The 15901-nt window shown below is 48.1% G+C and overlaps 1 protein-coding gene and 1 long non-coding RNA gene across 8 annotated transcripts in view; one reads left to right on the top strand and one right to left on the bottom strand.

The window, feature by feature from the left end:
* Positions 1–15901, bottom strand: part of LOC137438867 (uncharacterized) — a 137873-nt gene that overhangs the window by 40487 nt on the left and 81485 nt on the right. The gene's annotated exons all lie outside the window — the stretch shown is intronic.
* Positions 1–15901, top strand: part of LOC137438865 (branched-chain-amino-acid aminotransferase, mitochondrial) — a 115993-nt gene that overhangs the window by 19933 nt on the left and 80159 nt on the right. For 6 of the 7 annotated variants that reach the window (XM_068134298.2, XM_068134303.2, XM_068134299.2 and 3 more), the window contains one exon: positions 13149–13205. The exons of the other annotated variant lie outside the window; for it this stretch is intronic. In XM_068134298.2, the coding sequence (XP_067990399.2) occupies positions 13149–13205 (57 nt within the window). The remainder of the gene's footprint in view (positions 1–13148; positions 13206–15901) is intronic. 7 annotated transcript variants of the gene reach the window in all.

Raw genomic sequence — 15901 nt, 5'->3', positions numbered from 1 at the left:
ATATGTATATGTACATATATGTATGTATATATGTATATGTATGTATATATGTGTGTGGTCAGTACACCCCATGTAAAGTTTTGACTTTTTCAACATATTTCAACATACAGCTATTTGATCTTCATTTCAACAATATTGATAGATAAAGGTGATATTGTAGCGACCCATGGGTCCCCCAAGCAAGACCGGCATCAGAATCTCCTTGCTCCAGCCGGTGACGTCACCGGCGGGGATCCCCGGCGCCAGAGTGGCTGGTCACGTGACCGCCAAAGCGTGCCGCGCGTGCGGGTATAATGAGCTACACCTGTAGATCACGTGACCACCGAAGCACGCCTCGATTGAGAGGCGTGGCTTTCGGTTTCGGTTTCGGTTTTTGGTTTTGCTTTATAAGGCAGCCCGATAAACGGGCTTTACAGTGTTCCCGAGTTGGTTTTACGAATAAACATCTTCTCGGACGAGTTTGTGCCTTGCCATCCTTTTATCCGTATTCTGCTGGAGTCCGGACTCCTTCACTGGTGACCCCGAATTTGAACACGCAACCCCGACTGCCCCCGCACGGATGCGGGGGCTGCGAACGGACACGGCAAGCACGCCCTAGCCACCTAAGCTGGTGACGCCGGCTTCTCCCGCACGGCTTCGGGCGCAGTTTCGAACGCGGTTTCAAAATGCCGGAGTTTCGGAAACGACGACGGCCATGACTATGAGGTTCGCGCACCGCGCTTGGCTTCTCCTCTACGACCAGAGGGGCGAGCCTACTCCAAGACCCTCCGAAGGTACGGCCGCTTCGTCACCCTCGCGCAACTACTACTACAACTACAACCGCAACTACTTCTCCGACCCTGCATCCTCGGGAGGCCCGTGAGGAACCTCGGCAGCCTCCCCCGAGGCCTTGACCAGCCCTCGGCCGCCCCCCGTCCACTGCATCCCCCGAGGCCTTGACCAGCCCCGCATCCTCGGGAGGCCCGCGAGGGACCTCGGCAGCCTCCCCAGAGGCCTTGACCAGCCCCTCGGTTGGCTCACCCGCTTTTCGCGTGCACCGCTCGAGCCTTCTCGGCACTGCACCCGCGAACTGCATCCTCGGGAGGCCCGCGAGGAACCTCGGCAGCCTCCCCCGAGGACTTGCCCGGCCCTCGGCCGCCCCCCGTCCACTGCATCCCCCGAGGCCTTGACCAGCCCCGCATCCTCGGGAGGCCCGCGAAGAACCTCGGCAGCCTCCCCCGAGGACTTGCCCGGCCCCTCGGCCGCCCCCCCCGTCCTGCACCCCCCCCGACCACCCACCACTACACCGGACCCCCCCTGCCTGCACCCCCCGTCCGACCACCCACCGCCACCACACCGGACGGACCCCCCCCCCCCCCCCCCCCCCGCGACTGGCCAGGGGTCGTTTCGGTCGGGTCATCCGGACCCCCCTCTGGTTGACCTTCCTGGACCAAGTCCATTCTGGGGGGGCGTGTGTAGCGACCCATGGGTCCCCCAAGCAAGACTGGCATCAGAATCTCCTTGCTCCAGCCGGTGACGTCACCGGCGGGGATCCCCGGCGCCAGAGTGGCTGGTCACGTGACCGCCAAAGCGTGCCGCGCGTGCGGGTATAATGAGCTACACCTGTGGATCAAGTGACCACCGAAGCACGCCTCGCTTGAGAGGCGTGGCTTTCGGTTTCGGTTTCGGTTTCGGTTTTGCTTTATAAGGCAGCCCGATAAACGGGCTTTACAGTGTTCCCGAGTTGGTTTTACGAATAAACATCTTCTCGGACAAGTTTGTGCCTTGCCATCCTTTTATCCGTATTCTGCTGGAGTCCGGACTCCTTCAATATAATATAACAAATATCATGAAACATTTACATTTTGTAGTCCATTGTATAATTTAAATAAACATGAATGCAAATTTTGCATGTGGAAAAAGTAAGTACACCCTTGGCTCTAATCGGTGGTATTGCCCCCTTTCGCAGAGACAACCTCAAGTTGGCGTTTCTTATAACTGTCTGACAGTCTCTGACATCGACTGGGAGAATTTTTGCCCACTCCTCCATGCAGAATTCTTTCAGCTGTGCGATGTTTGAGGGGTTTCTTGCATGCACAGCTCGTTTCAAATCCCCCCACAACATCTCGATGGGATTTAGATCCGGACTTTGACTTGGCCATTCCAGAACCCTCCATTTCTTTCTTTTCCGCCATTCCTTGGTGGATTTACTGGTATGCTTAGGGTCATTGTCATGTTGCAAGGTCCAGCTTCGGTTGAGCTTCAACTTTCCGACAGATGGCCTCACATTATCCTCAAGCACCCTCTGGTACAATGAAGAATTAATAGTGGATTCTCTGATGGTGAGCTGCCCAGGCCCTGATGCAGCAAAGCTGCCCCAAACCATAATATTTCCACCACCATGCTTTACAGTTGGTATCAGGTTCTTGTGGTCAAATGCTGTCTTTGGTTTTCGCCAAACATGTCTTCTGGTACTGTGGCCCAATAGCTCTACCTTTGACTCCTTTGTCCAGAGCACATTGTTCCAGAAGTGCTGGTCTTAGCCGAGGTGTTCATTACCAAACTTTAGTCTTGCCCTGATGTTCTTTCTGGACAGCAAAGGTTTCTTCCTGGCACACCTCCCATGTAGATCAAATTTGTGCAGCCTCTTTCTAATGCTAGACCCGTGCACTTTGACATCAACAGTGGCAAGAGCTACCTGTCGGTCCCGTGATGACATTCTGGGGTTCTTCGAGACTTCTTTCAGCATCTTGCGGTCTGCTCTTGGCCTGAACTTGCTGGGCGGCCTGACCTGAACAAGTTGGCAGTTGTTTGGAATCTTCTCCACCTGCAGATGATCTTCCGTACAGTCGAATGATTGATTTCAAATTGTTTGGAGATCTTTTAAAATCCCTTCCCAGACTCATAGGCATCTATAACCTTCTTTCTGAAGGCCTCAGAGAGCTCTTTTGATCTCGGCATGGTGATGCCGCACACTTCAACAACAAAGAGCAAACCAAACTAAATGTCTGAGGTTTAAATAAGACAGGTTCCTCCAAGATCCTCTCTAACGATGTTCTTATCATTTGCACCTGAGCTGGTGCACCTGATTCTAATTTTAGGTATTTGAAGTAGTGATAAATGTAGGGGTGTACTTATTTTTCCATATGCAAAATTGGCTTTATGTTTATTTAAATTATACAATGGAGTACAAAATGTAAATGTTTCATGATATTTGTTATATTATATCACCTTTATCTATCAATATTGTTGAAATGAAGATCAAATAGCTGTATATTGAAATATGTTGAAAAAGTCAAAATTTTACATGGGGTGTACTTACCTTACGGGTTAGGGTTAGGGTTAGGGTTAGGGTTTTTCACGTAAGTTTAGTTTGGTTTGCTCTTTGTTGTTGAAGTGTGTGGCGTCACCATGCCTAGATTAAAAGAGCTCTCTGAGGCCTTCAGAAAGAAGTGATGATGATAGATGCCTACGAGTCTGGGAAGGGATTTAAAAAGATCTCCAAACAATTTGAAATCAATCATTCGACTGTCCGGAAGATTTCAAACAACAGCCAACTTGTTCAGGCCAGGCAGCCCCAGCAAGTTCAGCCTGAGAGCAGACCGCAACATGCTGAAAGAACTCTCTAAGAACCCCAGAATGTCATCACACGACCTACAGGTCGTTCTTGCCACTGTTGATGTCAAACTGCACGAGTCTACCATTAGAAAGAGGTTGCACAAATTTGATCTACATGGGAGGTGTGCCATGAGGAGACCTTTGCTGTCCAGAAAGAACATCAGGGCAAGACTAAAGTTTGCCAATGAACACCTACGCAAAGACAAGCACTTCTGGAACAATGTGCTCTGGACAGATGAGTCAAGGGTAGAGCGATTTGGCCACAGTACCAGAAGACATATTTGGCGAAAACCAAAGACAGCATTTGACCACAAGAACCTGATACCAACTGTAAAGCATGGTGGTGGAAATATTATGGTTTGGGGCAGCTTTGCTGCATCAGGGCCTGGGCAGCTCACAATCATAGAATCCACTATGAATTCTTCAATGTGGTGCTTGAGGATAATGTGAGGCCATCTGTCGGAAAGTTGAAGCTCCACCGAAGGTGGACCTTGCAACATGACAATGACCCTAAACATACCAGTAAATCCACCAAGGAATGGCTGAAAAGAAAGAAAATGGAGGGTTCTGGAATGGCCAAGTCAAAGCCCGGATCTAAATCCCATCGAGATGTTGTGGGGGGATTTGAAATGAGCTGTGCATGCAAGAAACCCCTCAAACATCGCACAGCTGAAAGAATTCTGCATGGCAGAGTGGGCAAAAATTTCTCCCAGTCGGTCAGAGACTGGTAGACAGTTATAAGAAACGCCTAGTTGAGGTTGTTTCTGCCAAAGGGGGCAATGCCACCTATTAGAGCCAAGGGTGTACTTACTTTTTCCACATGCGAAATTTGCATTTATGTTTATTTAAATTATGCAATGGACTACAAAATGTAAATGTTTCATGATATTTGTCATATTATATCACCTTTATCTATCAATATTGTTGAAATTAAGATCAAATTGCTGTATGTTGAAATATGTTGAAAAAGTCAAAACTTTACATGGGTGTACTTACTTTTCACGTGACTGTATGTGTATATATATATATATAGTGCTATGTTTTGAGGTTTGTAAAGTGAGCCTAATAAAGGTTAACGTTTGCCCCCCATCGATAGTCACACAAAGCAACATGTTGCCTCATTTGTAGTATAGTTATTTCTTAGTATGTGTGAGAGTAGGCCCTTTCCAGTGTTAATTCTGCGTTGTGTAAAGCCAGGAAAATAGGCCCTAACGCCACCGATCACTCCGTCCGTACCCGCAATACAGTTTGTTAACGTTGGTTCACTTTGGGTGAGTTAACACGAGGGAGGCGGAGGAGGATTGGGGCGTAGTCGGGGCGGAGCGGCAGAGGCAATGACGGTAAGCATGAGCCGCCAATCAGAGCTCAGGGGTGGTGGCATCAGAGGGCGTGGTGAGAAGAGTCTGGTAAGTTCCAGAAGGTTCGTGGGGCGGGCCTATATGACCGGCTGCGCAAAGCCCTCGAAAGGACTGCAGCGTTGTAAAGGACTGAAGCGGAGGACTTGCATCGGGGAGCTTGCGATAAAAGGACGTGCAGAGGAGGGCTAAGAGAACTTGATCATTGCACGAGAACGCGCGCTAACCAACACCCAGTGAATTGAGGAAGAAGAGTTGGTCGCTAGATATACGCGGGCGCAGCCAGGCGGGTTTATATCGATGTAGCGGCATTTCAGCCGCGCGAGTGAACGAGGCTGAGTAACCGCCCTTTGCCGTAAAAGCCGTCCTGCCCTTTGCCGTAAAAGTCCTCTCTGCCGTTCGCCCCGATATTATCTCCGTGGTTCGAAGGACACGCTGCAAGTCCCTGCCTTCACCTATCTCCATCTTCGCGGACGTGCCGGGGGCCGTGGAGAGCTGGACGGGGACCATCCTTGGACGCTTGGGAGCACCTGCCCATCTGCAATACCCCGTGTGAGTGTGAGACGGGCCCGTTGTCCCTGGGATAGTTAAGACTGTATAAGGATTTCTCTGTGTCTCTTCATCCTTGAGCTGTATATACGTGTAATAATAATTAAACCAATCTGTTCTTTCTTCTCGATTCGATCTTCTTTGTGGTTTCATCATTGACTCAGCGTGGCATGAATAAGATCGCTTAAATTGGAGTCCATGAATTATAACTGCGCGGATCACGTGTACGCAAACCGCTCTGCATACTACCATCACACGTCGTTCGTGCGAGGCTTGTTTCCTCGCTTCCAGGGCAGCGCGAGTACTTAGGTACGAGCGAGAATTTTGTCCCGAAACCATATTTGGCGCTGTCCGGAAGGGACGTTGCAAGCCCCGGTTCCGCCAGGGGCCCAGTAAAGACAAGGGGATTAATCCCCCCTTGATAAGGGGGAGAAGGCCGGCGAGAGAACCGCAACATTTGGTGTCAGGAGTGGGATAGGACCAGAAGTGCGCTTAACGCACTCCAAATTACGAGCAACCAAAATTTAGTTTTTAAAATCCAAAATTTTAATTCGTGCCACGGCTAGCCAAAGCGATCGAATGCCGGTGAGGGTAGAAAAGGTAAAATTAATGACCCAGGACCGAGAGGGATAGTTGGTAGTAATGGAAGCAGAAAAGGGTGCGGCAGCTGGCAAAGAAAATCGCGGCACCTCGCACGCGGCGGCGAAGGCTAGAGCCGCTGCGCAAGTGGGGGTTATGGACGAGCAATCATTCATGACAACTGTTAGCGGTCATAAAATAATGGAGTTGTGAAGTGAAAGAAACAATGGAGGCTCAAAATAATCAATTAAAAGAAATAGGGGACGAAGCAAGGTGTAACATGGAGAGGTTGGAAAATAAAATGAGTGGTCAAATAAAAAAATGGGGGAGAACATTGGGCACATGTTGAGCGAAGAGGTCGCATTGGTACGCGACGAGGTGAAGCGATGCGAGGAACGCGGGGAGAGCGGGGTGGAGCAGAGCACGGCTACATGGACCGAGGGCATAGAGATCACGACTCAGGGTGTGGAAAAGCCGACGGCCATCAAATTGGAAAAATAAATTTTATTGGCGCCGGCGGTCGTCGAGGAAAAAGAAATTATATAGTTGAAATTGGGGCCGAAGAGACGGCAGAGATAGAGATAGTCAGAGGATATAGCACAGAGGGAAGAAATGGAATGTACTCAAAATCTGTGTTTGCACCGTGATGTCGGGCTTGCTAACACCAATGAAGGTTTGCAGGTGGTGCTGCCGCGGAAGAAGGTCCCTAAGGTGAGCACTGAGCAGGAGTGTGTATGGCGGGAAAAGGTTTTTGGCACGCTTGGGATCGAGACGGAGCCCGGGCGCTCGTGGAAGGTCCTTTGTGCGGTGTATGAGAGCGAATGGCGCGCGTGTGAGAAAAAAGTGTGCGCCGGAGCGTGAGTGTGTAACAGGAGAGTGTGTTACAGAGTGCGAGGGAGAATGCACACCGGAATGTATGTGGGAAGAGTGTGTCGAAGGCGAGTGTGTTAGAGTGTGCGATGGCCGAGGAGAGTGAGGATGCACACCAGAGCGTGTTGTAGAGTGTGCAGGAGTGTACACCAGAGCGTGTGATTGGGTGTGTACCAGGAGAGTGCACACCCGTGGTTGTTTCTGAGTGTGTAACAAAAGAGTGTGCGTGATTGGGTGTGTACCAGAAGAGTGCACACCCGTGGACGTTACGGAGTACGTAACGGGAGAGTCTACGTGAGGGTGTGCAATGGCCGATTGTGTAACGGAGTGTGCGAGGGGTATGAGTGCGCCTGGGTGGTGTGCACCTGTGTGTAAGGGAAGAGTATGCACGGGAGAGTGCTGTCAGAATACAGGGGGTGTATGAGAGGCGCTGGCGCGCCGCGTTGGGTGAGTGAGGAACGGGTCGCGTGGGGTGAGAATGCGGCCCGAGCATCGACGCAGACCGGGGTAGCGTTTAGCACGACATATAGCTGATGCGAGCCCTCGGTGTGTGGTGTGCTGCGGGGATCGGCGGGGATCGTTGCCGCGGCGATCTCACAAGGAGCACCGTGCACGATTCGTGCCGGGCCCCGCCCTGTATGGTCGGTGCCGCGTCGTGGCGGCGATCGGCACGGTTCGAGGGGGGGTAGGATAGATTGGAGCCGCACCCCCTGGCGGCTGCGGTGCTCCGACCGTGGGCGGTTGGGCCATCGTGCATGGGACCGGAAGGCTCCACGCAGGGATGGCACCCTGAACCTTGGCCCAAGCATGCCTCCTCCCCTGGATCGAAAATGCCAGACGGACCCAACCAACAGGCGACCAACCACCCACATGCATCGCTTGGCTTTTCGAAGCCGAGCTGTGATAAAAATGTATTTCCACCCGACGAGGCTCGAGTATAGTGGCCGGATAGCAATCGTGTTGGCGAATGATACCTGGCGTGGAGGAATGGTAATTTCACCATTCCTCACTTCTTTGGGCTCATGAGCATTATATTAGGGTGATGGCAGTGAACATGCACATGGAGGTGCCAGCAGTGGTTACCTCCATGGGGCACCGAAGCTTGCCGAGGGCGGGCTAGGTTAATTGTTAGGGATTTAGTAGATGACGGTAGAGGACGAGAGTTAAGTAGGGATATTGTACAGGTAGAGGGGATGTGGAGAGCTTAGAAGGATGACAATGACGAGGGTGTGCCTAGTTTTTTTTTTGTTTTTTTTTATTTTTTAATATACTGAATCGAGGCTCGTGAAAGAGCTAACATTTATTTCACAAACAAATCAACCAGACAAACAAAATATATAAAAAGAGGGAGCGGAAGACAAGATGAGGAGAGAAGGGGAAGCACACAAACACAACATTTGAGAGCAGGGAGATTTGTGGGAGGGAGAGGGCTTGGGGGGAGGAGGTGTGGGAGGGAGGGGGGGGGGGGGAGAAGTATAAAACACAAGGACACCAAGGACTTCCAGGACGGAAGTTGGTATTTCAAAAAAATGGATTTTGGGTGAAATTAGTCAGGGTAGAAAAGATCAAGGTTTTGGATGGGGGAAGATAAGAGATGGTGGTGAACAGCTGTTTTAAAGACCTGGAGGGTGGAGTGGGATTGAAGAGTGAGGGAATTTGTTCCAGAGGTGGGAGAAAAGAGGAATGAAGGAGTGAAGGTGAGCAGAGAGTCTTGATTTTGGCAGTTTAACCACAAGAGGGTTGCAGGCAGATCTTGTGCGACCTGTAGGAATATTTGGGGGACAGAGCCCAGAGAGAGCTGGGGGGGGGAAGGGGGGGGGGTGGGGCAAGGCCAGAGAGGAGTCGGTAGAAGACGGAAAGACCACCAACCTGCCTGCGGTGAGTGAGTGAAAGGCCCTTGGAGTTAGCTTCATCGCGGGAGATTCCAATGATTCTGAACGCTTTGGTTTCAACAGCGTGAAGACGAGCTCGGTGTGAGGCAGGAGCACCAGCCCAGAGGGGAGAGCAGTATTCCATTGAGCTGTGGATGAAAGCCTTGTATGTGGTGAGGAGCTCAGGTGTGCCAAGGAAGGACTTCGCACGACGGAGGATGCCCAGTCGGCGACTGGCTTTGGAGGCCAGATTTGAAATGTGGTTTTCCCAGGAAAGATCATGGCAGATCGTGAGACCCAAAAGCTTGAGTGACAGAACTTCTTGGAGAGGATTATTCAGAAAGTGGATGGGAGGGTTGTCCAGTCGGTCTTTTCGGAGAGACATCGTAAGAGTGTGAGATTTGTCAGGATTGAAAGACATGTTCCACTTGTTTGCCCAGTCTGTGATTTTGTCCAGGTCGGCAGTGAGGAGGCTGCAGACTGCCGATCTGAGGGATGAGGAATGGAGCGACAGAGAGTAGAGTCATCAGCAAAGAGATAGAGAGGATTTTCAAGAGAGTCAGAGAGATCATTGATGAAGACCAGAAAAAGCACAGGGCCCAGAACACTGCCTTGGGGAACTCCAGCCTGAACAGGAAGAAGAGATGAGAGAAACCCATTCAGGGCCACACGTTGATTCCGACTAGAGAGGAAGTCCGCCAGCCATGCTTGGAGATTTCCATGGATACCAAAGGAGGAGAGTTTGGTGAGCAGAGCGGGGTGCCAGACCGTCAGACCGTTGTTTAATGGGAAGACGGGGAAGCACGAGTTTTACGGGAAGTAGTCAGCTAGATGATGCTGTGTGTGTGAGAGGATGGTATTGAGCTTGAGCAAATGAGGAATTGAATGAGAATCACTGTGTGTATTGAGCTTGAGCAAATGAGGAATTGGTTGGGAATAACCAGAAGTGGTGTATTGAGGACAAATGGAGTTGTGTTGAAGTGTATGGAAAGAGGAATGTGAGCACAAGAGGTGTGCCAGAGAAGATATTTGGTGCTTGAGGAATAAATGGTGTGGAATGCTTGGTGTGAAGTAAAAGGTGTGGAATGCATGGTGCGAAGGAGTGAATGGGGGGAGATGGACCCCTTCACGAATACCCGGGGTGGGTAGTTTAAAGCCAGGTAGAGGGCTTAGGTAAATTGTTTGGATATTGACACCTGTGGTGCGGGAAGTAGCAAGAAGTGCTTGGTTGGGTGCATGAGTATGTGGAATGGCTGGGCGTGTGGGCTTTGTTCGTGCGTATGGGTTATTGGAGCACTCCGCCACTGGTAGTTTGTCGGCCATGTGAGGCCGCAGGTAGGCTCTGGGAGCCGGTTAGTTGTAGTGGTGAGTGGGGCCCGAGGGATCCAAGGGAAGGACCCGGGTTGCGCAATGCCAAGGTGGGTATCAGGGGGTAAGTGCCAGGGAGGGCCTTCCCCAGTTAGGTAGTTGCAGGAGCAGGTAAGCTCGGGTGGCGACTTCAGTGGCGGAGGGGCGCAGGTAGTTGGACCTGCTAGTGGAGCCACACGACCCAGCCCTAAAATTGTGCAAGGGCACAGATTGAAAAATTGGGGAGTGAGACCCAAATTTGGAAGGTACCAGGTGGTCAATGGGAATCAGGTTTTTAGAACCGCATAGTTTAAAGATGCCGATTGGCAGGGCATGACCCTGGGGTAGTGTAAATGAGTTTATGTCAGTTAGTGTAGTTAGGATTTGAGGAATTCCCTTCGCGCCATCCACATTCATTCACCAAGGTGACAAAGCTCCGCACCAGCACCAAGTGACTGATTTGAGTAAGTGAGACGTATCTCGACATGATGAGACAATGTGTTTATTCCATTCCTTCCTTCCTGGGAGGGATTGGGAGACGAATTTGACTTAGAGGGGGATATGGGAGACAGGACGTAGAGACGGATTTGTAATTTGTAAATACAGGGAAGGGCCAGGGTAGTGTAAGCTGACATTGGGGGGTACGAACGATTAGGGACGAGCTTGCTCTGCTCGCTCTCCCGCGCCCCTCATGCTGCATTACCTTGTTTTGATGTGTACTTTTGCGCCCTTTCCATTTGCTGACTGTGCTTTGTCTCTCCTCCCCACCCATGGACCCACTTTGGAGGAGTTGTGCAGCAACATCGAACTGTGCAGCTGCACCTTGCTACACCTGTACAGCACCCCTGCTGCATGTTGCTACACCCGTGCAGATGAACTGCGTGGCACTTTGCTGCCGTATTCTTTATTATAATTTTGCTGCACGTGTACAGCACACCCTGCTGCCACCAACACTTTGCACATCACATTACACATGGACCACACGTTTTGTGGCTTTACACTTTGCTGCAAACTCACCTTGCATCTTCAGACCACGTATTTTGAGTGGCGTCAATGTCACGCAGACGGACCACACAGGGTTGGCCTTGCCTGGCCAGGAATTAATAAAACGAACACGGGTTTTTGTACATTTTATTCTTGGTGTGCCAGGAAAGAAGAACGGTAAGCTTTATTGCACACAGAAGATGCGACATGCAGGAAGCAAGAAGATGCAGGAAGACAGAAGATGCCAGACAACAGCAGCAAATGTGAACTTTGTGAATTGATGAATGTGTATTGGTGCTATGATGTGCTTTCTCTCCCCTCCAATTTTCTTTCCACAAAGAACAGGTCCTGGGTTATAGAACTGTAATTAAGTAGGTTTTGTGATTGTATATAAAATGCTGCCCACCGGCTCTATGTTTAGTTTGAGAATAATTCCTCAATTCGGTTAGTTGTGGGTGCGAGTCTGTTACTTAGTTACACAACGCAGTAGGTGGGACATATCTAAAAGTAGGTGGGACATACGGAAAATATATAGAATGACATCTATGCTCGACACAAAACACGGTCGCACAAAAGGTGAAAAAACGCAATCGCTTTTCGCTCTGAATTACGTGCAAACACGTAACGGAAATCACCATCGCCCAGCATCGAGTGCCAACCAAGATGGCGCCCGGTAGCTGCATCTCCACCTATGTGGTGTGAATGGCAATGGTCATTCGATATATTTTCCGTTCAGTGGTCTGGCAGCGAGGATGGAACATCACGTGATCGCTCTGAGCGAATCAGCGAGCTGCTCTGGCACCGGCTGAGATTCCGTGTATAATGTTCCTCGCTGAAATGCGCTGAGGTAAATATGAATAAAAAAATATGGATCTCGTCAAATATTTTTAGGGAGGCCATGTCCTTCCCAGGCTCAATGGCCATGTCTGTGCCAAATATCAAGTACGTGAGCCTCTCCGTTTAGGAGTCTATCGGTAACATTACACACACACACACACACACACACACACACGGACACACACGCACACACAAACTGTGTTTTATTTATATAGATATGTATGTATGTATGTATGTATATATGTATGTATATATATTTATATATTGGGGGTATATATATATATATATTATGGGTGAGTTGCTTGAAGGATGAAGTGGGACAAATCGTTGTGGACCCAGATGGAATCAAAGGAAGATGGAAAAGATATATGGAAATGTTGTTGAATACAGAGAATGAATGGGATGGCAACATAGAGAGTAACCCAGTTTTAGGACCGGCAGAGAATGTAACTGAGAAGGAAGTTGAGGAAGCGATAAAAGCAATGAAAAGTAGAAAAGCGGGAGGGCCGACGGGAGTTGTGGGAGATATGTTGAAGGCAGCAGGAAGTTGGGGTGTGAAGAGAATGACAGATCTGTAATCTGGTGGTGAAAGAAGGCCGCATTCCAGTGGATTGGGAACTGAGTACCCTCGTCCCTCTATACAAGGGGAAAGGTGACCCTCTGGAGTGTGGCTCATACCGAGCGACAAAGTTATTGGAGCATGGAATGAAGGTATTGGAAAGGGTGTTGGAGAGGAGGATAAGGAAGAAGGTGAAGATCGACGAAATGCAGTTTGGATTTTTGCCAGGAAGAGGAACGACAGACGCGCTCATTATTGTGAGGCAGTTGCAGGAGAAGTATCTTGTTAATGCTCTTGTTCAATCCTTCTTATAATACTGTTCTGTATGTTGATTTATCCTCCCTATTTGAGGTACATTGACTGAGAATTTCATTTGTCGATTTTGGTAATTCTTGAGTCTTTAAAAGAAAACGACATCATTATTCAAGATGACATTTAGTATAAACGAGTGGAGCAAACATTTTAGGTTTATTTCATGTCGTTTATCATTTCGTTCTTTAGAGCTCCCAGCTCCCTGTTTTCCCCATTTACTTGAATGGAGGGCACCAGGGTGGTGTTTCAAATGTAACGTTCTGAGATTGTGTTGCTGTGTTGTGACAGGCACGGAGTGCATCTCCCCTCGGCCATGGAATTCGGCACTGCAGCTCTATGTTCAAGGTGCGTTTTTAATATAGGTGTGTTTTTTTAAATGTGTTTCAAGGTGTGTTTTTAATATATATATATATATATATATGTATGTATATATATGTATATATATATATACACATTTATACAGACTTGGCATTTAATATGGAATATATATTTTTTTTCTTGACTTGGGTTTACTTTCTTAACTCAGTATATCAATCTGGTGAGTTTCTTTTACACTTTGGTGATTTATTTGTTAAAAGAACAATGTCACTGATTGTCTGTCGCAGCAAGAAGTCAACAACAGAATTATATCACAGGTGGCGTGGCAAAATGTACGGACAGGTGCATTTGATGATTGGCTTCACAGTCGGGTATACAAGGGTTGTTGCGTTCTGTATTCGTGGAAAACAACTGCTGCACATCTCCAAAAGTTATTGCCGCTTCCTCTGGAGATGGTCCGTCAACTCGACAATGCTGTTTGTCATGGAGTGGTGGCTTTACTAAATTACGGCATGAAACAGCATGCTATTGCTCGGCAGCATGGCATCACTCAAGGTCAGGTGTCAAAGATCCTGAAACAAAATGCTCAGAGGGGTGTCCCTACTCCAATACCGAGGCCAGGACATCCCCGCAGAACCACAAGGAGGGATGATCGCCAGCTGCACCGGTTAGTCCGCAAGGCCGTACCAAGTCAGCTAATCGGCTTAGGGCTGAGTGGCAGCAACTGACAAATGTGCCTGTATCCAGAAGGCTAGTCAACCAACGACTGGTTCAAGCAGGCTATCGTGCCAGGCGTCCCCTGAGAAAGCCACGCCTGACCAGACAACACCACCAGCGCCGATTGCAGTGGGCCAGAGAGCACCGTCAATGGCAGGCAGGACACTGGAATCACGTGATCTTCAGTGACGAGTCTAGATTTCTGGTCTATCATCAAGATGGCCGCATCTGAGTGTGCAGATAAGTGCATGAAGCCTCCAACAAAGATTGTATAGTGCCAAGAGTCCAAGCTGGAGGTGGTGGGGTGACCGTTTGGGCTGCTTTTCATGCAGGGGGCAAAACTGACCTGGTTGTTCTGAATGGAAACCTGAACCAGTTCAAGTACAGGGTCATTCTGGAAGAAACATTGCTTCCATTTGCTCGTGCAGCCTTTCGAGGAAACGTTGTCTTCCAAGATGACAATGCACGGCCTCATCGTGCTTGCATGATCCAACACTTTCTTGCTGACCGTGGTGTAGAGCATATGGAGTGGCCTGCCATGTCCCCGGATATGAATCCGATAGAGAACTTGTGGGCAGAATTAACGCATCAAATCGACCACTTGGACCAGCAGCCGACCTCTGTGCGTGAATTGCAGCAGGCTATTGTCACTGCATGGCAAGCGATTCCTGTCCAAACCTTGGCAAATCTCGTGAACAGCATGCCTCAACGTGTACGTGCTCTCCTGAATGCTCGTGGGGGTTACACGAAGTACTGAACTGTAATTTTACTGTCCGTAATCCCAGTCGTAATTTAACTTTTGTTTTTGTTAAAAAATTTTTTGGCTAATGTGCAAAATAAAGAGATACTTCTGGAAAACGTACAGAAGTTTAACACAGTACTGTCCATGAATTGAGTTCGATGTCAGTTTACATCACTTTCAAGGATCAATTTATTTGTTTCGAAATGTCAAATGTGGTTTTTGTTTCTTTTAAAGGTCACATTAACAAAATCTAGAATAATTTCAACATAATTCCAATGAACTTTTGGTTCTAAGACATCTTGAAAAGTAAGTTCACCCCCACAAAAAAAAAAAATTCCATATTAAATGCCAAGTTTGTGTGTATATATATATATATATATATATATATATATATATATATATACACATACATACATACATACATACAGTCATCCCTCGTTTATCGTGGGGGTTACGTTTCAGAACCCCCCGTGATAGGTGAAAATCCGCGAAGTAGAAACCATATATTTATTTTATTATTTTTATATATTTTAAGCCTATAAAAACCCTTCCCATACTCTTATAAACCTTTCCCACGCTCTTATGAACCCTTTCTACACTCTTAAACACACTTTTGAGACCCATCCTTAGTCCTTACGTATTAGAAAAATATTTGTACGTGTATATATAGCTGTGCAGTACATTGATGCAAGTTCTTTTATAATTGCAATTAATTAACAAACAAACATACACATATGATCATGGAACTACACAAGTACAGTACAACAAAGTATTTACATTGATGCAAATTGTGTTTTTGAAAGCAAAAGGCAATTAATTGACAAAAGTGCCTTTAATCAAACCTGAGGCCTAAGCATACAGAAGTCTTCATGAGCTATTCAAAATAGAGATGATGATTAATTTTGAAAATTAATAAGAAATGCATTAGCTTCCTCTTGCATATGCAGCAGCTTCCTGATGGTTAATTTGTAGGAAGCAGTGGGGGGTGGAGAGGAGGTGAGGAGGGTGGTTATTCCTGATCTGATGCACTGATGAAGCAGATATCTCATCTGTATCAAAAGGTAATGACCGAAAAATCCCATCCTCCACAACCTCGGTCATTCATGTTACTCAGCGACTTAATTTAATTGCAGCTTTAGACAACATCATCGAAATCGTCATCATGATCATGTGTCTCTAAGTTGTAAACATAAGTTATTGTAAATTAGAGGTTACCCAAAGTATGATGACTCTTAAAACCATATTGATCATTAAACTGCAGGAC

The sequence above is a fragment of the Myxine glutinosa genome, chromosome 13, assembly GCF_964187855.1.
Source record: "Myxine glutinosa chromosome 13, kmMyxGlut1.1, whole genome shotgun sequence".
In the NCBI taxonomy this organism is placed as follows: Eukaryota; Metazoa; Chordata; class Myxini; order Myxiniformes; family Myxinidae; genus Myxine; species Myxine glutinosa.
Note: the sequence above shows the minus strand (reverse complement) of the source record. Positions and strands in the feature narration are given on the sequence as shown.